At 40.1% G+C, this 26,488-nt stretch overlaps 1 protein-coding gene across 1 annotated transcript; it reads left to right on the top strand.

The window, feature by feature from the left end:
• The first annotated feature begins 5,771 nt into the window (after positions 1–5,771).
• CHMP1B (charged multivesicular body protein 1B) lies at positions 5,772–24,742 on the top strand. The gene is made up of 8 exons (XM_065410391.1): positions 5,772–5,911; positions 11,316–11,413; positions 14,856–15,002; positions 19,079–19,147; positions 19,233–19,340; positions 20,158–20,201; positions 21,635–21,707; positions 23,014–24,742. The coding sequence occupies exons 1-8, from the start codon at positions 5,896–5,898 to the stop codon at positions 23,056–23,058; spliced, it is 600 nt and encodes a 199-aa protein (XP_065266463.1). The 5' UTR covers positions 5,772–5,895; the 3' UTR covers positions 23,059–24,742.
• Positions 24,743–26,488: the final 1,746 nt, after the last annotated feature.

Below are 26,488 nucleotides of genomic sequence, written 5' to 3'. Positions count from 1 at the left end.
TGAGTGGGTGGGTGGGTGTGCTGCTGGAGGACTGAGGAGCACAAGCGTTATCAGACACCAGGAGGAAGGTCCTGTGGTGAGAATAAGGAAGGTGTTTGGAGGAGGCCATGGGGAAGTAGCCCAGGGAGTTGTAGCTGTCATGCAGCTGTTACAGGAGGCACTATAGACAGCTGCAGTCCACAGGGCCCTGGGCTGGAACCTGGAGTAGAGGGTGGGTCCGGGTTCCCCCCAAGCCTCCCAATTGACCTGGACTGTGGGTTCTCCCAGAGGGGAAGGTCTCTGGGCTGTTCCCCAACCCACATGGTGAATCTCTGAGGCAAGAAAATCCGCCAATAAGCGCAGGACCCACCAAGATAGAGGAGGAACTTTGTCACAATTCATAAATCATACATATTATATAAGCTGACTTGTTTACAGACAAAAACATGCTGAACTATACTAAACTACATTTTGGCAGGATCTGCCGGACAAGGTTCATTGCACAGCCTTCAACTGCACAGCCTGCATCTTCCGCTCACATTCAGTCACATACTCGGTCCGCCACTTAGCTCCTTGCCAATCTTCCGCACCCTTTCCCCTACAATTATGAATTTATATCAGGTTGGAGCCTGTGGGGTAGAGAATACAGATGAAGAAAGGAAAGAAGAGCGTCAAAGAGAAAGTATGAGATGAGAGACATTAGGGAGAAAGGGGGAATGAACAGGAGAAAGTAGGAGAGGGAGAGCAAACAAAGGTGGAGAAAACCATCTGGTCAGAAACTGTTGTCGTTATAAGAAAACAAAGAAAAACATAATAGTTGAGGTCTAGGTCAGCTGATCTAAACAATAATACTTATTTTATGTAAAGAGTAAGAAGAAAAGGGGAAACATGTTTCACATCATCTGTTTTTCAGATACCTTACAGGTAAGGACTCGTAGACCTCCTGCCAAGTATGTGATTCAAATCCAACTCCTTGCCTTCACATCTTTTGTATTAATAGTATTCTTGAGGGTTGAATGATAGCTTAAAAGTATGGTGGTTACTTTCCTGGAACATAATATGGACAGCTAGTTGCTATCTGGGAGTTTTTAAAAGCTGCCACTTTTATAACTGAATTAAAGCTGGAGTTTTCATACCTGAAGTTTAATATTTTTGTTGCTTTATTTTCATACCTCAGCACTTTAAATAAAACTAGTTGTGTTTATTCTAGGGACATTTTAACTCTTGCTACCTTAGTTTATATCCTGAAAACCACCACCATTTCAGAGCATGTGGGGTAAAATGACAGGCCGGGCTAAGCTTTTATCACTTTAGGAAACTGAATTCTTCTACTCTAGTTGTCCAATGTGGTTGTTCAGGAATTATTTATTCTAATTCATCCTCTAATACAGCCTAGTTTGTCAATCTTGTTTCTCAAAATTACCAAGCAGATAACATCCAAATTGTATTATTATTGTATTATTTATTTATTTTTTTTGTTCGTAGCACCCATAATAACACAAAAGAAGTCATAATTCATATGTACACAAAATAAATTGTATTGTCAATAAAAACTGAAAACTGAGAGAAGGGATGGAGGAATATCCGAATTACTTCAATTTTTTTTTAAGTTTCCAAAATAGAAAGCACTGTATATGCTAAAATGTCCATAGCACTTACTTAAACATTTTTTGACTGAAAGATATAACTTCAGAAGACACTGAATCACCCCATCTTGAAATTCTGAAAGACAACTCAAGAAAATAACTCAATTTTGTCATAATTTACCAAAATAGTTTTTCATGATTTTTACAAAGTAGTACCTGTAATAACTAGTGAGTGAGCATAAGAACTCCCATTGGTTCTTTCCATTTCAAGCAACCCACTAAAATGTTTACATGTGTTAGCAATATATTTTTGATTAGCTATACTTCTGAAGAAACAATCCAACCTGCAAAACTTGAATTAACTTTTTGACTAACCTGATGGATATACGGTTTTTGTGTCAGATGCCATTGTAGCGATACCATGTGACTCATGGCCCTGCTCCTGCTCCACTAGAGTTAATAGCTTTTCCATTTACTTTAGTGAGTGTCAGTTCAAACCCCATGTACGGAAAGTTAATCATGTGGTGTGCCTGTTCATCCTAAGCATAGCCCTTGATTTCCCTCTTCTTGGTGCAGTAAAATCCTGAAACTACTATCTAGCTTGAAAGAGAACGTAACATGTTAAAGTAAAGGTCTTTCATACAAGTCTGGTGCCAGATACTCAATTTATGTAAATTATCATAGCTCAACTGCCATCAATGAAGCTATGACAATTTGTTGCAGCTGAGTATTAGATAAAATCCTGACTCCACTGAAGACAGTAAAGCCAGAATACCCCCCATTGTCTCAAGTCTATTAAAATACTTTTATTATTCTTATTTTCTTCTGTAGTATATTTACAGAATCCATTCAAGATTACTTGCCTGCCATCTGTTATGCTAGTTTCCATTTTTAAACCGACCCAATGGTTTCATCAGGATAGTTGGACAAGGTGACCATGAGCAGAAATGGTGAACATTGAAAGTAGTATATAGATACTGGCAGCATTTTTAAAGGCTAGGAAGATATTCTAAGTAGCTTCTGTTCTGGGAGTTTTGCAGGTATGTGGTTTTGGGATCTCTGCATGGTCACTTACCTATTAAGAATGAGAAAGTAATGTGCAATGAATAATGTGTTCAGTGAATGTTCCTTTTGTTGTCGAGAAACACTGATGATTTTTTTTTTTTTGCAAATAAAGGACTTGATCCTACAACTTGCTCCATGAGAGTGACTTCAACTGGGCTCTGCATATGTGTCTTCACAGAGCAGTTTACGGGATTGGAGTCTTATTCTTTATTCATATTTATTCACTGAATAATTTCAACTGACAATTCTTGATTTGTAGATCTGAACATGTGATAATTAAATTCATTGTTGGCTAGTTATATTGGACCTATACAGGTCACATAGTATTGTTTCTGGTCTCTGTATAGATGACCATAACTCTCATAATAAGCTTTCTGGTGCAAATATTCACATGTTGTACATAAACATCACTTTCCAGGAATATTAATTGATATTCAGCTAAAATTCATTGACTCCGATTCTCTGCTGGGGTAAATTGGTGCAGCTCCATTGACTTTAATGGAAGTATACCATTTTACACCATCAGAAAATTTGGCCCACCGTTTCCACAAACCTTTCTGCTGGGGAATATGTTCATGGAAAGCAAACACAAAGAGGAGTGAACACAGCCAAAAAGAATTCAAACAAATATTCACAAACAATTTTTTGAGGAATTTGTTCATCTGTTATAAATGGGTCTACTTTAAATGCTATTTTCCCAGGATATTCAAATCACATTGTAGAAAATTGCAAAAATGGTAAATCTGCTGAAATGCAAGAACTCCATGGCTAGAGAAAATGATGATGTGGGATTTATTTCGCAGCAACATGACCAGTGGAGCTGTCCATCTTTAGTATAACTTACAAAAATTGTTTATGGTTAACTTCAATCAGTTACACATATTGTGTTCCATTGCATTTGCATTACACCTGTTCTGTTAGCTATTGGCAGCAGCAGACATATTTGTATAAAGCTTTCAACATATTTTCCCCAGCATATCAGAATTCCTTGTTATTGTCCCATCAATTTTTTTTAAAGTTACCACTAAAAAGGCATTATAAAAAGATATTACATTTCAAATGAAACAACACCATATCCTGAAAACAAATAATACACAAGACAGCAAATAAAATTAGGAGAATAAATAAAAATATATAGGTAAGAAAACCAATACAAATGCCCTTTGACTGTGCTATCCTTATCCTTCATATATATATATATATATATATACATGGATAAGTAGACTGCACTCAACTGCATATAAAATAGCTCTAGCCCCCCCCAAAATACACTAATGGTGTAGGCCCCAATTTAGTAAAGTACTTAAGTACATGCTTAATTTTAAGCTTGTGAGTAATCCCATTGATTTCAGTGGGATTGTTCACATGTTTAAAGTTAAGTATGTGCTAAAAAGCTTTGCTTAATAGAAGCCTAAATGAATTAGAGTTTAGAAAACCTTTTCTTTTGCAGAGAGAAACAGTTATTTTATGCTCACCAAGGAATAAAAAAATATTGGTTTATCATGTGTGCATGCTCTCTGAATAGTCAGTCATATTTACATTACTGTTACACATAACTCAACACTTTCACGAGACAAATCAATATTCAACACTTTAACATCACCAATCAAAACTGTTCTGAGCTGAAACTTAGAGGTTCTCTATCTAGAAATTAGTTAGCTGAACAAATTTTGACTAAATTATGCAAATTCTTTGCTGGCAGTTCTGTATAATAAAAAAAGTTTTGGGTCAACCTGAAATAAACATACTAAGCAAACTGAAAAGTTGAAAAAAATAACAGCAGGTCAAACAAAACATTGGATTAGACCTGAAATTTAACATTTTAATTTTGAGCTTTTTAAAACATTTTTAATAAAATTGAAGGAAATTTTAAAATGAAGTCATTTTGACTGAAACAAATGAAATCTGTCAAAACTAAACTTTAGAGGCACTGATTGACTACAATTAATTTGGTGAAAGTGACATGATTTCACAAAATGTTTGTCAACCCAAATCTGCATTTTTCTGTGGAAAAAGGTTTGGATGGAAATTTTCACCCACCTCTAATCCTGAATGTTCAGCACTTTGCAGGATCAAGCCCCAAGAGCTCAGCATGGAACCTGTTCGGAGTCCTACATTAGGTAACGATATGAGAAATGGAAGAGGCCCATTACATCAGTGAGTTGATTTCCACTGTCAGGCAGCTTGATGCCCCAGCAAGAGGACTTGCCAGATAAAGTGGGGCTACAATTAGTATTAGGTGAAAGGCTGACTAGAGGCAATCCCTTCCCTAATTCAAGCTATAGTTGAGGAGGAAGAGACCTTCAGTCAGGGAGTTTAGGGTGTGTGGGTATTCAGTCCTTAAAGTGGCCTGAAAAAAAGGGATCTAGCATGAGGTGGGAGCTGCACCTCTGCAACCTCGCTCTACTTAGTTATTCAGGGTGTCTGTGTGGCCCCCTCCCTATGTGTGAGCTGGGATAGAGGGGAAGGGTGCAGCATGTGGGTGTGTGTGTGTGTGCTGAAGTTTCATCATACGCTGTAGTCTTTAACTCCTCCAGAGACTGGACCTTAGCATCTGTCAGTCAGGAATGGGTGGGTGGGTGGAGGTGTGTGTGTGTAGGTGTGGGGACAGAGCCGGGAGAGATGAGGTGGGGTGGGGGGTGTATCAGGACCGAGGGCACCCAGGTGTTGGAATGGGGGGGGGGGGGTGTGCTACCTCACTCCTGGCTTGGTTTCTATCATATACAGGGTTTCCAGTTTGGTTCAAGGGCTCTCAGCACCCCCATTATACAAATTGTTCCAGCACCCCTAGGGGCACCTGAGTGTGTCAGGCTAGACCACTAGGGATGTGTGTGGGGGTTCCGGATAGAGCGGGGGGGGGCAGCGTCTGTGTCGCGACAGCCCAGGTAGTGGGGGAGAGGGGGTGTCGGGATAGAGCAGGGCGGGGGCAGCCGCACCAGCGAGGCACTCCCGGCACCCATTTCCACACACCGCGAGGAGGGTGGGGTGTCGCGCGCACCCAACCCCAGCACGGCAGCATCAGCGGAGTCTCATCCGGGGATTTCCGCTCCGTCTCCTCCCCCGGCGGTAGCGCGCACGTTCCCTCCACCCCACTGCTCGGGCGCCGTCGCGGAAGCGCCAGGCCCCGCCCTCCCTGCGCGAGACGCAGCTCGGGGCTGGAAAGACGGAAGTCGGCTCCCAACAACACCCGAGAGCCGGGTAGCGCTGAGTTCCGATCCAGAGCGTCCGCCTTCGCCGGCCGGGTCGGGCCTGAGGAGCCGCCGCCATGTCCAGCATGGAGAGTATCCTTTGGGCTGAAGGGCAGCGCGCCCGGGCAGGGCGAGACGTGGCGGGGAGGGTCCCCCGAGTGTCTGCAGCCCCGCCCCTGGAGACACCCACCCTGGGAGAGCCCCCCCGGGGGGGGGGCAGGGCCCACCCCCCCGAGAGCTGGGAGAACCCCCCCGGGGGGGGGGGAAGGGCCCATCCCCCCTGAGAGCTGGGAGAACCCCCCCGGGGGGGGAAGGGCCCATCCCCCCGAGAGCTGGGAGAACCCCTTCGGGGGAAAGGGCTGCCCACTCCTCCCTGGCACTGTTGTTGAATGTAAGGATCTATTGAGTGACAGACACACCAAACCCCTTCCTCACCAGACAGGCGATGGGCTGGCACTGAGCACTGCCATTGGCTAAACTATCAACTTCTCCCACCCCGAAGAGGGACTGGCTACATTGCAGGGAGCGGCCTGAACCGTGTGACTATTTCTGGGTTCCTATAGCCCAGTGTTTTATTTCAGCATGAAAGCAAAATATTCATTCAAGCCTTGACATGGGCTCAGACTATCTCCTTTTACCACACCAGGCCGGCTGGAGGCATGTGATACAGGGTGGAAGTCATAGCAAGTGCTTAGGGTGCAGTGTTTCGTTTTGATCTTTGATTATGTGGGAAACTGGAAGAACCTTGAAATGATCCATAGTAGAAACTGGTAATTTCCTTCATTGTAAGACATGATGAAGGCAATGGTTTAATTATAAACTGCTCATTTTCTATTAGTACCACAACAGAAATTGTATTGTTCTATTCTTGGATACCAATTCGGGCTGTCAAGCAATTAAAAAAAATAATCGCACTGTTTAAACAATAATAGAATACCATTTATTTAAATATTTTTGATGTTTTCTACATTTTCAAATATATTGATTTCAGTTATAACACAGAATACAAAGTACAGTGCTCATTTTATATTATTTTTATTACCCAATATTTGCACTGTAAAAAACCAAGAAATAGTATTTTTCAATTCACCTAATACTGTACTGTAGTGCAGTCTCTTTATCATGAAAGTTGAACTTACAAATGTAGAATTATGTACAAAAAATAACTGCATTCAAAAATAAAACAATGTAAAACTTTAGATCCTACAGGTCTACTCAGTCCTATTTCTTGTTCAGCCAATCACTCAGACAAACAAGTTTGTTTACATTTGCAGGAGATAATGCTGCCCACTTCTTGTTCACAATGTCACCTGAAAGTGAGAACAGGTGTTCTCATGGCACGGTTGTAGCTGGCATCGCAAGATATTTACCTGCCAGATGCACTAAAGATTCATATGTTCCTTCATGCTTCAGCCACCGTTCCAGAGGACGTATCCATGCTGATGACTGGTTCTGCTCAATAACAATTCAAAGCAGTGCCGACCAACAGATGTTCATTTTCATCATCTGAGTCAGATGCCACCAGCAGAAGGTTGATTTTATTTTTGGTGGTTTGGGTTCTGTAGTTTCCTCATTGGAGTGTTGCTCTTTTAAGACTTCTGAAAGCATGCTCCACACCTCATCCCTTTCAGATTTTGGAAGGCACTTCAGATTCTTAAACCTTGGATCGAGTGCTGTAGCTATCTTTAGAAACCTCACATTGGTATCTTCTTTGTGTTTTGTCAAATCTGCAGTGAAAGTGTTCTTAAAATGAACATCATGTGCTGAGTCATCATCCGAGATTGCTATAACATGAAATATATGGCAGAATGTGGGTAAAATAGAGCCGGAGACATACAATTCTCTCGCAAGGAGTTCAATCACAAATGTAATTAATGCATTTTTTTAACAAGCGTCATCAGCATGGAAGCATGTCCTCTGGAATGGTGGCCAGAACATGTAGGGGCATATGAATGTTTAGCACAGGGGTTCTCAAACTGGGGGCCGTGACCCCTCAGGGGGTCCTGGGGTTATTACGGGGGGGGAGGTTGTGAGCTGTCAGCCTCCACCCTAAACCCCGCTTTGCCTCCAGCATTTATAATGGTGTTAAATATATAAAAAAGTGTTTTTAATTTATAAGGGGGGTCGCACTCAGAGTCTTGCTATGTGAAAGGGGTCACCAGTACAAAAGTTTGAGAACTACTGGTTTAGCATATCTGGCATGTAAATACCTTGCAGTGCTGGCTACAAAAATCCCATGCAAATGCCTGTTCTCATTTTCTGGTGACATTATAAACAAGAAGTGGGCAGCATTATCTCCCATAAATGTAAACAAACTTGTTTGTCTTAGAGATTGGCTGAAGGAGAAGTAGGACTGAGTGGACTTGTAGGCTCTGAAATTTTGCATTGTTTTGTTTTTGAGTATAGTTATGTAACAAAAAAAAGAAATCTACATTTGTACGTTGCACTTTCATGATAAAGAGATTGCACTACAGTACTTATATGAGGTGAATTGAAAAATACTGTTTCTTTTGTTTATCATTTTTACAGTGCAAATATTTGTAATAAAAATAATGGGAGCAGTGTACACTTTGTATTCTGTGGTGTAATTGAAATCAATGTATCTGAAAATGTAGAAGAACATCCAAAAATATTTAATACATTTCAACTGGTATTCTATTGTTTAACGATACGATTAAAACTACAATTAATTTTTTTAATCACGATTAATTGTTTTGAGTGAATCGCGTGAGTTAACTGTGATTAATTGACAGCCTAATACAGATTATAGGTGGAAATAAGTGAATAATTCCATTTTTGCAAGGAAAATAAACCTGCTAGATGGGAGAAGGAAGGACTTCTTTTGCCAAAGGAATGTGGGAAATTCCTTGGAATTTTTCCTGTATTCATGAATGACACAAGTGTCTTTGCCAAAACTTAGCTTCCCAGATGGGGGTAACATCAATTTACTGCTGCAGGGCTAATAGAAAACTTTTTTTTTCTAGCAGTATATGTTCTCCCCTCCCCTCCCTTCCCCTCCCCTTAGCAGTGGGATGTGAAGAGAGTGAAAGTTATTTTGTTTACAAGAATATGTTTTATAATGTGTTTGTAGTGAGAGATTTCTTATATCTAAAGTCTCTCTTCCATTCGATCTTGCCACTCTTCAGACTCCCTTTCCATTTCAAGTCTGACTTGTTTTATGTAATGGGTCTGATCAATATCCACTTGGCACTGTATCTTAGTGGAGGGACAGGGAGAGCAGCAAAGGTGGCTTTACATCACGCTTTCATTCCCCCAATCCTGGTTGGGCTGGGGGATGCCAGTTCAGTCCCTGGTGCAAACTTGCACCTAACTGCCAGCAGCACCGAAGTGCTGTTCTACCAGCCAGGAATAGTTGAAATGCCATAGCACTCTGGTCTTGCCCCTATGCCAGAGTCTGTGACGGGGTGACATTGAGCCAGTTACTCTAGCTTTATGTCAGTTGGGGTTTTCCCCACACAACAGGAATTGTTAGCTGGATGGATCATCTGGCTTTGAGGCCATAGCAGGAGCTTCATCAGTAGTTCTAAGGATGTCAATAAGGTGAAATGTTTGAACAGGTTTCTAAATAAATTATGGTGAATATAAGAAGAAGTTTGGTTTCATCTGAGTTATCCTGTATTGAGATAGGTACATTTAAAGGTTGGAGCAAGTGTGCCATGGCATGAAAGATCTGTGAGGCAACAGATGATGTATTGTGCTATCTAACGTAGAAACATTGTGAGTAATTGAGGAAGTTTAAAAATAAAATCCTGGTGTGTGTCACAATGACTCAAAGCCATTGATTTAAGGAAGTGATGTAATACTTTACATGGTCATTCTGATCATTGACCTGAGCTGGATTGCAGTTGACAACCTGTAGCTGAAATACTTTATAGCCTATTATCAGTCCCTAGGCCAAAGCAGTCTAACTTACGTTACATTGGCCTGATTAAATCTCCCTTCTCTTTTTGTTCCCACTATTTTCATTCTCTTGTGGTGTCTGTCTTCCAGCCTAGTCAGGACCTAAAATGCTAATGTAGAAACAAACAGAATGCTTTTTTTGGTGGAGAAATTTTTCAGGCCTTTTTTACACATTAGAAACAAACAAAAAAGTACAGCTATCTCTTTCCTTTGCAGCTCACCTTTAATTGGATTTATGATTTAATCAATATTCCCATAATGTTCAAACTTTAAATGTGTGATGGTACAGTGACACTATATGGCCTTGCACACCAAACTTATACACCTCTCTGTTACAAAAATGAGGCATCATGAAGTCAGTTGTTAAATGTTTTCTTCATATTCAGCTTCAAGCCAGGGTCAGCTATGCAACTTTGATGCACAAGCCAGAGACTAGAGTGTGTGATTTTAGGGGGGGAAATCCTGCAATTCTGCAGAAGATTATCATTGCATTAATGTTTAGTTCAGTTAACATTTCTTATTAACAAAGAAAAGATTGTTCACTTGTGGTCAGTGTGCCAACTGATGAGTGGATGTTAGGGTGAAGAATTACACAGAAATAATACACACATTATTTCAGCAAAATAATTCTTTGCCTCCTAAAAGGAAAATATTCATCCTTCCAGGGACTTATATAAACATTTATTTATGACAGAGAACAATTTCTTATTTACATGTGATGAATTTTTGATATTTGGTTAGTAGGGTACTTAAGGGCAATGCTGTTCCATTAAACAGCACGTGTGACAAAATGATCCATTGTCATCTAATAAGAGTAAAGAATTTATAACTGAAGGATGTTGTAAAGCCTCACCTTGTCGTGGACAGGTGTTATAGCACACATGGTGGGTAAGATTTCTCATTTTTCTCCCTATCTGATAGGGAGATGGGGAGCTGAAAAAGAATGTCACCGTAGCTTTGTTTTTCATCTCAAATTTGCCCTAATTTTAAGCTGAACCCTTTTGATTTTTCTGTGTGGGTTTGTGGCACCATAGCATTCCTTGGAGCAGGAGGTAGCATCTTAGTAGGGTTTTAAAGTTAAAACTATATAGATGCTGTGTGAGTGCTAGGGATGGAATTTTCAGAAGTGCTTAGCATTGCGATGACTCTGCTCCCTTTGAAGTCCATGATAGAACTATCATTCTCTCCAGATTCCCAGGACTTCAAAATCACCCTACCTGTATGTGCACATGTTCTAAAGACCAGCATTTTTTATTCCTTTTAACTACTTGAATTGGGTCTTTCATCAAAGTAAGCTAATTTTGGTTGTGAACTTGTTTTTTTAAAAAAGTGTCCAAACTATGGTTTTAAGCTAAGATGACAAAAGAACATGGGCTATGTAAAATTAAAAAGAACAAAAAAACGCATCTTTGTTTGCTCAATTTCAGTTTCATGCAAATTAAAGTGGCTGACCTACCAATATTAAAATTTGCAGAAAGAAAGTATGCATGTAGTAGGCTACTAAATCCAATGGAAAGCGACATGTTCGTATTTTAAGTATTGCTACTATTTTGTAAATCCTTAATATGCATTGCAGAACACCTGTTTAACTTGAAGTTTGCTGCCAAAGAGCTCAGCAGGAATGCAAAAAAATGTGATAAAGAAGAAAAGGTTGAAAAGACTAAAATTAAGAAGGTAAGTAATGAAACTAGGTTGTGTGTATATACTTAATTTTTCTATTTTATGCTAGTCAGGTCCTTAACTTGTATTTTGTAATGGTTTTCCTGGTGTGCATTGTAATAAAACAGGAAGTGTATGTAGATTGGCAACATATGTCCTATTGGCTGTAACATATTTGTTACACACAGACTGTGGCCTGGTCTACACTACACAGTTAGGTCGACATAAGGCAGCTTATGTCAACCTAATTATGTCAGTGTCTACACTACAGCCTTACTGCTACCGATGTAAGGGCTTGTCTACACTACCGTCCAGGGTCGATCAAAAATACACAACTTCAGCTACGTGAATAGCGTAGCTAAAGTCGATGTACTTAGTTCTACTTACCGTGGTGTTTTCACTGCTGTAAGTAGACAGCTGATGCTGCCGTCGACTCTGCTTGTGCTCTTCGTTCTGGTGGAGTACCGGAGTCGACGGGAGAGTGCTCAGTGGTCGATTTATCGCGTCTATATGAGACGCGATAAATCGACCCCCGCTGGATCAATCACTGCCCGCCGATAGTGTAGACAAGCCCTAAGTGCCCTACTACACTGACATAATAACTCCACCTCCACAAGAGGCTTATGTCAGTTTAGTTAGTGACACGGTGTCTGTAGACACTGCATTCCTTACATTGGCTGTTGGCTGTAAGTAATTACTGTGGTGGCTGTAAGTCAATCTAACCTACATTAATTTAAGATTGTACTGTAGTATTTTTTATATTCTTAAAATATTGTACATATTAGTTAACACTGAAATGGAATGTTTCATAACTTTTTCTTCAGAATATGTATGCTGTGTTCTTGTAGTGCAGTTAATTTAGAGCAACACTGTCAAGGAAAAAATTATCTTAATGTTTATCATATACTATTAAATGTGACCTGTGAAGAAGATTTTTAAAATAGGGTTCATGTCCTTTTTGCTGCTTAAAGCTAGCCTGAAGTTTTTCTACTTGTTTTAACCTTTTCAATAAAAGGAATATCAACTCCTGGAGATCTTTTTGAGCATCTTATGTGGACTGAGAGGTCCCACAGTCCCTATTTGAAGTGCTAGGAGTGTTGACTTTTCAATAAAACCTTTCTTCTCCCAAGTGCATGTTAAACATTGGCGTTAAATAGGTCTTGAGGAAAGCTTTAAATGGTCTGGCTAATAACTCAAAGCTTAGTTGCTCTGCTTTTAGTCTCTGGTCTCATATCATAATTCCATTAATTTTCCAGTCCATAAAATTCAAGTGAGACAAGCTGAATTTCAGATGAAAGAAATAAGTGCAGGAAAACCTTTCAGGACTTCTTATATTGTAAAGAAGCAAAAAGGACACAAACCCATTTTTTTCCCCATTTCTAACTCCTCTTTAAAATGTAGTCTAGAATGACGAACTACATTAATTCATTATTTTTTGAAGTTGAGATTTATTTTTTTCTTGTTTTTTACAGTCCGGTGACAATGCAAAGAAACTGTATTGTGACATGTTAAAGATAAATTTCACTTAATCATCTGAAAGTGTGTTTTGTACTAAAGTTGTGTGCGTTTGTGTATCGGATTTTCTCAGTACTGTACTAAATACTAGTCTTGCAAACTCACTTGGGATCTGAAACTTAAACTGAGTTCTTTTCTGGTATAGCTAGCTTAAGGTGTTCTATCATTGCACATCATCGTAGAGCATCTTCCATGTAAAATCAATAGAGAAGTCCCAAATGGACTTCTTGGAGTCTTTGACACTTCTTCCAATTTGAGGTAAAAACTTTGTTTTGGGTGGAGGTTTTTAATTTTCATTTTAAATTATTTACCTTGTTTAGGTTGATTTTTCTGAGAGGTTTAAATTTTTTTTTTAGTTAGGTGGGTTTTTTTAGGTAGAAAGGGGTGTCAATGTTGACTGTGAACATGGTGGAAAGGTCTTTTCAAAGAGGAAGGTATTTTAGTGTTTCCTAAAGTCTCTGACTCATTATTAGTAATAGATCTTGCTTACTAAATTCTGCCTCTTCAAGTGCAGATTATATGGATATAACTGAGGGCAGAATTTGATCTTTCAGTTTGAATTTAATTGTCAGTTCTGTTGATCTATGAGAATAATAAGGAATAGAGTCCAGCTTCCTATTTCATTGCTGCTGGACTGGCTTTTTTGTTTTTATTGGGAGACTTTTTTCATCTCCAAGCAGAGACTTTCATTTCCCTGTTTGACACCGGTAAAATGGATTATGGGAGCCAGTAACTTGACTTCCAGCTCTGCCTTTGCATTTCTCTGCAGCAGAGAGAACTAAAAGAAGAGTGTTAAGGTTAACCTGTAATGTTGGGTTATAATGACAGGATTAGTGTGTTTGCATTGCTTTGAATATCTAAAGCACTTCATATACAGTGGGTTCTGCTTTTTAGCAACTTATTGTTATCCAAGAGTGGCCAATAAGCGAAAGGCATGTTTGTGGGGCTGCAGCTAGGGAAGGAAGCACTGGGGCAAGCAACCTTTGCCTGCTTCACAAGCCTGCCTGTAGCTTGTGCTCAACATTCCCAGAGCTTTCTTCTGTGGCTGCAGCCCTGAAAACCTGGCTTTGGGGCTACAGCCCGGGGAAGGAAGCTCTGGGATGTGCCGAGAGCAGGGTGCAATCAGAGCATGCAGGGGGAGGTACCATGCCACTCTAGGGGACCTCAGCACCCCCACTCCCCATGAAAAGCCCAGCATCTGCTGCTACCCTGCCTGCAGCATCCCCTCTCAGCCCACAATGACAGGAGATCCCATTGCATGTGGATGTGGGTGCTGCAGCCCTTTACCTTCAGTGTGGGCTTCCCTTGCCCCATAAACCTGCCTGCAGCCAGGGTCTTTCTTCCAAAAAAATAAAGTTGTTAGCAAATGGCCTGTCTGTTGCCAGTAGCCAAATCCTATTAACCTTAAAATCAATGGGATGGGGTTGGTTCCTGGCAAAATGTTGCTGTTAAACAAAAATTGTTCATATATGGATTGCTGTTAAGCGGCATCCACTATATACACAATGAGGTAGGGATACTTTTTGTTCTGATTTCATAAACAGAAAGATACTGTAATGAGGTATACATATTCATCTTAAGTTATTTGTTTTAGTAGTACTAGAAGTATGAATTTTGGTGAAAAACTGGGTGCTTAATGTGTTTTGAAGGTTAGATATTTGTGAGCATATAAATCCAGAATGATACTCCATAATACATCTGTAGATTTACTGATATTGAGGCTCATGGAAGTAGCTTAAAGTTTCAGGCATAATTCCTTGTGCATAGAAGATGCCATCTAGTTCACATCCAAGTCAATTACAATCTTTTCATTGACTTCAATGGGAGTTGAACTGGACCTAGAGTTCACTTGTTTTGCAAGTATAAGTTTTTTGAAGGGCTTACCGCTGCTGGGTAATTACTGCTAAGAAGGGTTAGCAATAGTTTGCTTTTATTTAAACAGGCAATCCAGAAGGGTAATACTGAAGTTGCAAGAATACATGCAGAAAACGCAATCCGACAGAAGAATCAAGCAATCAATTTCTTGCGCATGAGTGCCAGGGTAGATGCAGTAGCAGCAAGAGTTCAAACTGCAGTAACAATGGGCAAGGTAAGCATGTTTTCATACTTCCATATATAAACTCTACAGAAAGATAAGGCCCCTGATTCTCTTTTAAACTGTCTTAATTCTATCCCTAAAACAGTGAATTAGTAAGCTTACTGGGATGGCGTGGCAGTCTTCAATTGTGGCCCACAGTAAACTAAGTTGTGTGTGAAGCATTGGCTTGTGAGAGTTATGAATTAATTAGTTGGGTTAATGCCACCATCCTTCATGTGTTGTTGATGCCATTGTTGCATGTTTCTCCTAGTACTTACAGGAAACAAATGTTTCTTGTTAGCTAACCAGTGCGTCTTAATTTAAATCAATGTCTTGTGTCACAAATTTTTAAAGATAACTGTCCCTTCCATTTTACAAGTAGATGCACTTAATAAATTGATTTCTTGTGGGTTTCCAAAAAGGCGCATAGAAAGTATTTCTGTTTTGATCTACTATAGCAGGGGTGGGCAAACTACGGGCCAGATCCGGCCCGTCAGGGCTTTGGATCCAGCCTGCGGGATTGCCACCCCTGTGGCGCCGTGGGCCCTGCTCTGCTCCGGGAAGCGGCTGGCACCATGTCCCTGCAGCCCCTGGGGGAGGAAGGGGGCAGAGGGCTCCGTGTGCTGCCCTTGCCTGAAGGCACCGCCGCCCCCCACCGTCCCCCATCGCAGCTCCCATTGGCCAGGAACAGGGAACTGCGGCCAATGGGAACTTCGGGGGATGTACCCACAGGCGAGGGCAGCGCGCGGAGCCCTCTGCCTCCCCTCTCCCCCCAGGGGCCGGAGGGACATGGACCCGGCCACTTCCTGGAGTGGAACGGGGCCAGGGCAGGCAGGGAGCCTTAGCCCCACTGTGTGCTGCTGCCAGCCCGGAGCCGCCCCTCCTGCACCCCGCTCCCCAACCCCTTGCCCTGAGCACCCTGCCGCATCCCACACCCTTCCTGCACCCCAACCCCTTGCCCTGAGCACCCTCCTACACCCCAACCCCTTGCCTTGAGCCCCTTCATGCACATCGCACCCCCTCCCACACCCCGCATTTCCTGTCGCACCCCTGCTTTGAGCCCCCTGCTGCACCCCTCCTGCACCCCAATCCCCTGCCCTGAGCCCCCGCCACACCCTGCACCCCTCCTGCACCCCAACCCTTTGCCCTGAGCCCTTCCTGCACACTGCACCCCCTTCCGCACCCCAACCCACTGCCCTAGCCCTACATTCATGGCCCTGCATGCTATTTCCCCACCCAGGTGTGGCCCTCGGGCCAAAAAGTTTGCCCACCCCGCTACGGAGTATGCAAAATAGATATGTAACAATAGTTTAGAATCTTTTAGACACTAGAACACTTACCTTTTATGGTCCCAGCTCAAAATGACCTGTCTAGTGACTGCATTTTTAAAATAGACTGTCAAGGATATTTCTGCAGTCCTGTTACTTTAGTTTACGATCTTATTAGATAGCATTTGGCTGGGAGATCCAAGGAAATTGTAGGTACTGTAGGAAATTAATTAAATGGATTTCTTACCTCTCCATACTGAATCCGTGCCCTACAATGATGCTACAAAATCTTTAAGATGAGAAATAAAATGGAGATCCTGAGCATCTATGGTCAGTAAAGATGCTATGGTATGAAGTAGTGATGTTATTCCTGGTTTATACTGTTGGAAATAAGTGGCTTAGAAATACCTAAGGTAAACATACCATATAACCTAAATTCCCTGTGCAGTTTCAGTCATATGCTGTTTTTGTTTTTTTCTTACTGTTGTGCAATGTTCCTTTTCACTGTTAAATACTCCAGATGTGGCTACACTTCAATGGCAGATGAAATAATTCTTGTATATTTGAAGTATGTAACAGTTATCTTTTGGAAGAAAAGGAACATGAGATTATTATTGCAGATCAAAGGCCTGAAAAGCTTTTTAAAAATTAGTTTTTTAAAGATTCCTGGACTTGTTTGTGGTGGTCTTGTTTTTATTGCATCCTGTTGTAATAGTTTAGATAGACTATATGGGCTCAAAGATTTAAAGGTGTTAACATGACTTTAACTGTCCAACGTTAAACAATGTTAAACAGAGTTTGGTGTACAGATACCTCAGCCTGCTTAATACCATGGGAGACCCACCATTACATTAAAAAAAAAAAAAACAACTATTTAAAAGATACAGAAAAGTAGGAAAATCAGTTGAAGCATTTGAAATTTAAAGTATTAAGTAAGGTTTTTATTTTAACGTGCCTTGTTTCCTTTCCCTGTGTCTGGAGAGAGTTTTTGAAAGGAAAACCCCTCTTTGTTGGATAGTCTTTTAGATGATATTAAAGATGGTAATAACTCTCCTTTTTAGGGAAAAGAGAATTTAGGCTGTGTCTACACTGCCACATTCAGCGCTAAAACTTTTGTCATTCAGGGGTGTGAAAAAACATAGCTCCCGGCAATAAAGCTGTATAACATAGCTCCCGGCGATAAAGCTGTATAACATAGCTCCCGGCGATAAAGCTACCACCGCTTGTTCAGGGTGGGGTTTTTTTATCACCGTGAGAGCTCTCCCCTGGTGATAAAGCGTGTCTATACTGTCCACCTCATGGCACCGCAGCAGCAGCGCTGTAACGTGAGTAGTGTAGACATACCCTTAGTTGAGAGGGTCCTGGAGCTGTTGCTGCTGTTAGTCTGATCCTGCTTCCTTTAAGACACAACAAGACAAACACACAGGGAAAACAAAACATTAAAGATAGAAACTGCAGCTTCTGTCTCTGGTGTTGACTTTTGCTTGCATCCTCATTGCTGGAAAAACATGCACAGCCGAAGGTATTTTCAAGACCTGGCAAACTTGTATCAGCAGTAGGCTGTTTAGGGCATCACATTTAGCTGATTCTTTCTGATCACAGACTTACAGCAGTGAAATGTGCAGTCTTGGCCTGCTAAACCAGAATCTTATTAGTCAGAAGGAAAAAGGAGGCTAGGAAAGAGAAGAAATAAGGTAGAGAAGGAAAAGGAGACAGGAGTGAGGAGGTAAGGGATGACAGTCTCACATCCCGGGTGGCATTTGGAAGTTAGCTGGAGACAGTGGAGGTGACAGTGTCATCTGGGTCCCTCTCCTTTGGGCCTGGTGTGGTCAGGACATTTTACAGTCAGGACAGTGAAAGCCCAGTGGTATGACAGTGAATCCTGGGGTTCCAGGAGACAGTGGGAGTGTCAGCCATGATGATAAAGCTCGCTCCTTCCCCTTCTCTCGTCTTTGTCAGTCAGCGTCTACATCCCTCATGTTCCCAGGTCTCTCTTTGAGGATACCAAAAGGAATCAGTGGATGGAATAGCCTTTGGCACGCGACCCGCTAGGGTAAGCCCCCTGGCGGGCCGCACCGGTTTGTTTACCTGCTGCGTCCACAGGTTCGGCCGATCGCAGCTCCCACTGGCCGCGGTTCGCCGCTCCAGGCCAATGGGAGCTGCGGGAAGCGGACACAGGCCAAGGGATGTGCAAAAGGTTGCCAAAGGTTGCTGATCCCTGGCCTATCTTATTATTTTTGTTCACCAATTAGACCTAATTTCCAACACAACAACATTGGTCCTTTGGTTTCATGTTTACCAAGTATGAATTTAACACAGATCTTGAGTTATATTAGTAGGCCTTTTTGTTGAGACTAATTCAGTCTGTTGGTCTCCCTTTTACATCTTTTACCCTCAAAATTCATTTGTTATAGGCTGTTGTGACATGTTCTGAATTTTTATCCACTTTCTCACAGTTACTCACAACTGGGGTAGGCTTACTAGGCCCCAGTTATCACTACAATCATAACTCAAAAAATGCTATATAGATTTCAGTTCTTTGTTATTTCTGAAATATCTTTATTTCTAGAGATTCAGCCCAGAGCATGTTGTTTTTTTGTTTTTTTTACAGCTAAACTGTAAACTTCTGAAAAGCAGGGTTTATAGTAAAAAGCTGATAGACCTGAAAACAGCTGTGTGACACAACTATTACAGAATTGTAAAAGTTCTTTGGATGAGAACAGACAAGTTTACTTCAAAACAGAAGGGTTACCAAACTAAAGATTGTTTATTATGTGATTTTGTAATAGGTTTATATCTTTTTTACTTTATCTTTTTTAGGTAACAAAGTCAATGGCAGGAGTAGTTAAATCTATGGATGCTACATTGAAGAGCATGAACCTGGAAAAGGTAGACATACATTTTAATCATTTGGAATTCAGGGGTATAAATTCAGTTTTATACTTTTGCTATGACAGTATTTGTTTATCTGCAGATATCTGCCTTAATGGACAAATTTGAGCACCAGTTTGAAACACTAGATGTTCAGACGGCACAGATGGAAGACACAATGAGTAATACTACTACGTTAACAACACCACAAGTAAGAATAACTGATATTGCAGCAAATAAAATACCATGTTACTCAAGTGTACACAAATATTGTCATTTTCTCTTCTATACCTTCTGCCTTTTGAAAGCTATAACAGGAGTTGGGGCATTCTCAGTTTAACATGAGAAATATTTACATGCTACCTTGTGACCAAAAGAATAGTTTGAGCTGCTAAATGCTCTGATAAAAAATGTACATATTATGTATACTGTCTTAAGCTCCCCTCTTACAACTAATGTGTTTGAGTGGTGGTATAGCATAAAACTTTCTGCCTTTCCGTTGAAATTTATGGAACTTTTGACTAACTTTTAGTAAACATTTTTAGTCAAAAAACATACCAACATCAGCTATATCACAATTAAAAAAACATAGTTCCAAAAGAGTGTAAACATTTTTGTTTTAAGGATTATATAAAGAAGTCTGCTGAGGGGGAAGATGCTTCCTGTGTCCTGATAAAGGACACACAATAGTGATAACTATAGTAACATTTCTGTAGTTGTGATATTCAAGTAGATGTGATTTGTACAGACAGGATTAGACTTAATCATATTTGGAAATATTACAGATCAGTAATTGAATTTGGAGAACTGATTTGCATGGCAGCCATAGTATGAGATGTGCTCCTTGTATTCTGAATTCCTGTAGCTCCCTCTGGTGGTGAAGACTGTAAATGTTCAAAATCCACAGAAGCGCCTTTCTAAATCAGTTTTATTAAGACAGTAGAATTTTTGCTTTTTACAAATCATACGGTTAATCTTGTATTAAATACAATAACAGAAACTGATTCAGTTTTGATTTCCTGTTCTAGAACCAAGTGGATACGCTTCTACAGGAAATGGCAGATGAAGCAGGGTGAGTATAATATAAAAATTATTGAAGAGTAGTAAGCAACAGAGGGTCCTGTGGCACCTTTAAGACTAACAGAAGTATTGGAGCATAAGCTTTCGTGGGTGAATGCCCACTTCATCAGACGCAAGTGGGCATTCACCCACGAAAGCTTATGCTCCAGTACTTCTGTTAGTCTTAAAGGTGCCACAGGACCCTCTGTTGCTTTTTCCAGATTCAGACTAACACGGCTACCCCTCTGATACTTGAAGAGTAGTAGTAATTGTGTACCTTAAGGGAAGTCGCATCTGGCTCTTATACTTGATTTTAATTAAATTAACATCAGATTTCCCTCACTTTAAATGTGCTAGTCTTGTGGAGCTAAATAATCCAGTGGTTGTCTATATGCTGAGCTTTCACCTCTGCATATCATGGCTCAAATCTTCATGAGTGAAAATGGATAAAAGTTATAACCCACCACATAGTTTTGGCATGATTATTTATGCTAAAGTCTAAAACTAGAACAGCTCATTTCTGTCATAAAAGCACTTTACAGAAATGGACCATGCTGAGATAATTAAACCTATTTAGGGTGCACTTCATGTATGTATGAATAGGTTTAACTATCTCAGCATGATCCATTTCTTTATAGTGATCTTACAATAGAAATGAGTGAGGGCAAGGCTACATAAAATTTTAAAGTACAGATGTTTAATAGGATTGTGCTCTCAGCCTTTAAAAAGGCAGTGAGGGACATCTGGCTTAATACTAAAAAATAATTGAGCCCAGGGTAGTGCAATCAGACGATCAGTGAACTCTGCTTATCTATCTATCTAATCTAAATGTGTTTAATTTGAATTGAGAAAATTGCCAGTGATAGCAGGGCCTGGACTTGATGACCCAGGAGGTCCCTTCCAGTCCTTTGCCCTATGTTCCCATTACACCCCTTTCATGTCTTCTTTGTAAGACGGGAGCTGGTGTTACTGCTTTGTTGCCATAAATGCACTGCCCCATGGGCACGAAAACAATGTCCTTGCTGCTGGACTGGGCTTTGCTGGGGATAAGGGAGGGATGGAGAATTAGTGCACCATACTACTACTGCTGCTGGGTTGCCTTTATTTGACAGACTTTGTATTAAAACTGTGATGTAGAATTTGATACCTTATCACCAGTCTGAGCCCTGCTTAACCCATTGGTACTATCCAAAAGCATCCCCAGTAAACAGAAATGTTGCTAATTGTCCCAGCAACTATTACTGTTAGACAAACTCTTTGGTGATCACCCCACTTTCCTGATCAAGCTTGGCTAATTAATTGGAGTACAAAGTATCAGGGTGTGCTTCAGACACTGATGGCCGCACGCTATATAGAACACCATTTTTCAACTATTGTACACCCTGTTGTGATCTGTCACTATATTTATTTTTGTGATATATATTTGTCTTCTGTTTTTAATTGTAGCCTTGATCTGAACATGGAACTACCCCAGGGGCAAACAGGTTCTGTTGGCACAAGTGTTGCTTCAGCAGAGCAGGTAAATATTGCTTTTGTAGTTTTTCTAATAGATCATTTATCACATTTATGTAGAAGGGTTACTGTTGTATGTGATATTTAAAATGGAAATTTATTTGCAAACTTCTAGGGCCATATAATAAATTAGTTTTATTTTTATCAAAATAAATGCAGTGTGTAAGTAAAACAAGGTTTGCTTGCAGGCATAAGGGGTGTGTGTTTGTGTTTTAATGAGTCTACCAGTTGTGCACATATTTTAACTTTTCCTCTGTTCACTAACTGGGCCATCCGATGTATATACTGGGTCAGGTCCTCTTCTCTTGCTAAGGTCCCCTACGCTTCTGAAGCAGTGCAAAGGGGCCTTAAACTAGCTCTGAATGAGCAGCTCAGAATTCCTCTGGCCCTGGGCAGATCCTCAGCAAAGGTAAAACTGGCATAGCTGTTAACACCCCCTGCTCTGGCAGAGGAAGATTTGAGGGGCTTAGCTTTTAGAGTAATGTGCTTCAGTGATCTTGCATTGGTGAATGATCCTTTAGGGAATCATTTTAGCCAAAGTATGTTAGAGGACCGTTCCAGCTTGCACTAAGGTCTGATTTGGCCATTGGCTGGTTCTGGGAATGGCAGAGGTACCAGGTGGTACAGAGCCACCATTCTACTTCAACATCTGAAGAAGTGAGGTTTTTACCCACGAAAGCTTATGCCCAAATAAATCTGTTAGTCTTCAAGGTGCCACCAGACTCCTTGTTGTTTTTGTAGATACAGGGCAGGTCTACACTAACCCCCCAATTCGAACTAAGGTACGCAACTTCAGCTATGTGAATAACGTAGCTGAAGTTCGAAGTACCTTAGTTCGAACTTACCTCAGTCCAGACGCGGCAGGCAGGCTCCCCCGTCGACTTCGCGTACTCCTCTCGCCGAGCTGGAGTACCACAGTCGACGGCGAGCACTTCCGGGTTCGACTTATCGCATCCAGACAAGACGCGATAAGTCGAACCCAGAAGTTCGATTTGCTTGCCACCGAACTACCGGGTAAGTGTAGACCTACCCTCAGACTAACACGGCTACCCCCTGATACCATTCTACTTCAATTTCTCATCCGTGCTGAGTTTGAGCTTGGTTCATTTGAGGATGCAACCGAATGACTCAGTTACAGTGGAGTCAATTAACACTTGTCTCCTAGAAATGCAAATTCTTATCTGGCTCTTGCTTGTGTCTTATTTACTGTTGTGTTTGTGGTGTGACCTTGGATAGTACAAGTCTTTTCATTTATCTTTTTTTAAAACTAATACATAATAATGAATATAACTTTTTATTCTGACATTCTGCAGGATGAGCTGTCACAGAGACTGGCCCGCCTACGTGATCAAGTTTAACTTAAGTAATCAAAACTGCAGATCTCTGTATATGCTTCCAAAGCATTCACTCTGTATACATATTATGCTGTATGCAGTATGCCCTGGATCTCTAAATATTTGTACTATATGATACTTCACTTTTGGCTTGCTGTCCTTTCTAAATACATTAAGAAATTCAAAGGTATCACAGCCCTTTAATGTTTTTCTAGGTCTGTACAGTACATTTTGAAGTTGGGGATATATTTTTGCAATTATCTTTTCACAGAACCAAGCTAAAATTCTAAGTCAACTAATAATGTTGGCTCATTCTAGTTGAAGGAAAAGCTGAACACTATTAACATGATATATAATATTTTAAATTATAAAGTGGGTTTTTTAAATTATGAAAAACATGTACAGTTGGGGAACTGATGCATGCAGTTCAGATGATGGTTGCAATTAACTTGCTTACACAGCAAAATTCATGGAATACACAGATGGACGTGTTGTCTTTGTTAATAAGCATATTAAAACACATAGTTGGACTTGAATCTGTTTTTATGGTCTTTTAAAACTACATTACTTGCAGAACAACTTAATGGGCCAGTTAAAAATTAGCTACCAAAAGCTGTTTTCACCGAACTGGGAACTTGTATAGTACCATCACTTCAGTACAGGAGGAATAAAATTTATTTTTCAACATTTTTGTCTAGATTGTTTGATACATGTATATTAGTCAAGCAAAGTGACTCCATATTATGTTGAGTTAAGGCAACCATGTTAAAGTATCTTTGAACTGTCATCCTTATATTCTGTGAGAATATAGACTGAGTTTTGCAGATGTAACACCAACACACTTTGTAATGTTTTTGCTATGATGGGTGGTAGCCTATTTTAGACTTTACTATCTACTTAAAAAGTAAACCAATTCAAATATATTCTTGCTTACTATGAACTTCAATTTAATGTTGTCAGAAGTATCAAACTCTTCATACAGTCCTAATTCACAGAAATAATTATAAAAATGTCTAGTTAGAACTACCTGTGATGTTATGAAAAACAATGATTTATGCCAAAAAAATTACTCTTAGGCTCCTAATTACTTTGTAGCTTCTTTTGTTGTAGTGACGCCTCTTCATTACAGTAAGCTATAGTGAAGTTTATTAGATTTTTAGAAGTAGTCTTTAACTGACAGAGGTGCAGGGTGTCACATAGCTGCAGTCTTCTAATGTTGCAAAAATCTTTACATAATTCAAACAGGATTTCTCTGTAAATATATAAATATATAAACCCATACTGAAAACCCAATCCATTCATGAAATTGTTTAAATAACAAAGGCATTCCAAGTACAATTAGAGGCTTTCACAAGATGATACGTAACTGAGCATTTGGCGTTCATACAAAATATTCTTCACTGAGAATAAGGTTATATTTCAGCAAAGAATAGTTAAACCTGTGTGCAATAAGGTAAGCTGCTGTTGGTCAAAGCAACAATCTTGGATCCATAGGTTTCTTGGGATGTACTTGCCATAACACCGAAAGTTTACTGACTTTGAGATAGTCCACCAAGTGTTATTTTCATCTTATTAAAACAGTCCTCTTAGTCATCTGTATAAAGTATAGTTTATAGTCCTAGGTTGTTGAGGTAGAGATCAAAGCAGGGAAAAATCATTCCTGAAATATGGATTTATCTTTATTTTCCATGAATAAATTATTTTGACTGTCTAATGGTTATTATTTTGATGTGTGTCACTTGCTGGAATGTTAATGCATTGTATATATTTATCAAACTGTAAATGCTTCCAATTTGAATAATTAAAATAGGAAACAGATGGTTTTTAATCTGGTAGCCTTTAACTTTATTTGCTACTTTCAGTAATGAAATAATTTTTCTTTTCAAAATATCTCAGATTGGAAAATGAGGAGTGACCTTTAACATTTTTATTTTTATGCACTCCTACTAAACATGTAAACATCTTCCCCCCCAACAAAGTTGTAGGAACTAAAGATCTGGCTTGTGTGGGCAGGAGGTGGATAATGCAGTATAGAGACTCTTCTCTCTCACGTCTATAATGACCAAACATCATCATTTGATGGCTGTTTTTCCCTTAATGTAAAATGACTTGGTGAGCTCAGTGCAGCTTTTGGTTGAACTATCCATGTGTTCACAAAAAAAAATTACCACCATGGTCATTAATTGGCAATCTCAAAAAGGCCACTAACTGATTATGCTGGACTATTATCATTCATAAAAGCGACCCCTCCAGAAAAAATTTCCTGGCCTGCTAGCCACTGCACTGCAGCTACATGTGTTCTAACTGTTCTGTCTCTAAACAGAGGGATTAGGTCTTTAAATCTGGCACCTTTCATCAGCATGAAATTAACTTCAGGGGTTAGAAACTATTGGTTTTTCAAGTGTTTTTTGCAGTTGGCACATTTACCAATTTATCAAACAAGATCAGTTTAGTGTGCAATAATGTGAAGGCTGAATGTCAATAGCGGTCTGGCTGCTCTTTTTTGAACTACACCAGGACTAATCATTTTATTAAACACAATGTCCTGAAAATTTGTGTTTTGGAAGATATTGTCAAGTCTTTCACATAACAGTTTACAGTACATATGAAAATGTTCTATTAGACTTGCACTGTTCTCTCATTGTCTTCCTCATTCAAAGAAAGCTGCTTTGAAAATTAAAATAGCTTTGAAAGTATGTTGGGGATAACTGTATATCTGGGAGGAATTAAAACAGTCCATAAGTCCCAAACAAGATATTGACAGCTGAACACAAGGTACATTATATCTAAGTTCTTACACTGTGCCCATCATGTCTGTGGATAAGCAGAATAACAGTGCAGGAAAGACCAATCACAATGGGCTAAATAGTGTTTTCAGTTTCTTCAGAATGACATTTTAAATCAGTTATATTTATCAGCTGCTCAGCAGTTGGTTTGGATCCCTGGAATCAGTCAGTTCTTCACCCTATTCTGCCTGCATTAAACCCCACTATAAAATATCTTTAGTCTGTTGCTGCTGATAAACTTTTCCTGGCTGCCTGGCTTTTCTTAAGTTAGCCAGGAAGCAAGTAACACATTCTCTGATTTCGCTATTTGAGCATGTTGCATTTTACCTTGTGAAGTGAATGTGTTTAGCTTTCTGTAGCTTTTCAAAAATGGATGAAGAAATGATTGTAACTACAGGTAGCAGCCAATTAAATAAATAAATACATATTATTTATTTATTTTGCTAGGATGAACACAGATAATATGCAGTGGTTCTCAAACTTTTTTACTGGTGACCCCTTTCCCATAGCCTCTGAGTGTGACCCCTCCTTATAAATTAAAAACATTTTAAATATATTTAACACCATTATAAATGCTGGAGGCAAAGCGGGGCTTGGAGTGGAGGCTGACAGCTCCATGTAAGAACCTTGTGAGCCCCTAAGGGGTCCTGGCCCCCAGTTTGAGAATT

The sequence above is a fragment of the Emys orbicularis genome, chromosome 9 (assembly GCF_028017835.1).
Source record: "Emys orbicularis isolate rEmyOrb1 chromosome 9, rEmyOrb1.hap1, whole genome shotgun sequence".
Classification (NCBI taxonomy): domain Eukaryota; kingdom Metazoa; phylum Chordata; order Testudines; family Emydidae; genus Emys; species Emys orbicularis.
Note: the sequence above shows the minus strand (reverse complement) of the source record. Positions and strands in the feature narration are given on the sequence as shown.

Bases quoted from the DNA above. Each gene is read 5' to 3' on its own strand.
- CHMP1B (XM_065410391.1), top strand. The intron at 15,003-19,078 runs GTAAGCATGTTT...TATCTTTTTTAG, and splicing joins CTGCAGTAACAATGGGCAAG to GTAACAAAGTCAATGGCAGG. The intron at 19,148-19,232 runs GTAGACATACAT...GTTTATCTGCAG, and splicing joins AGAGCATGAACCTGGAAAAG to ATATCTGCCTTAATGGACAA.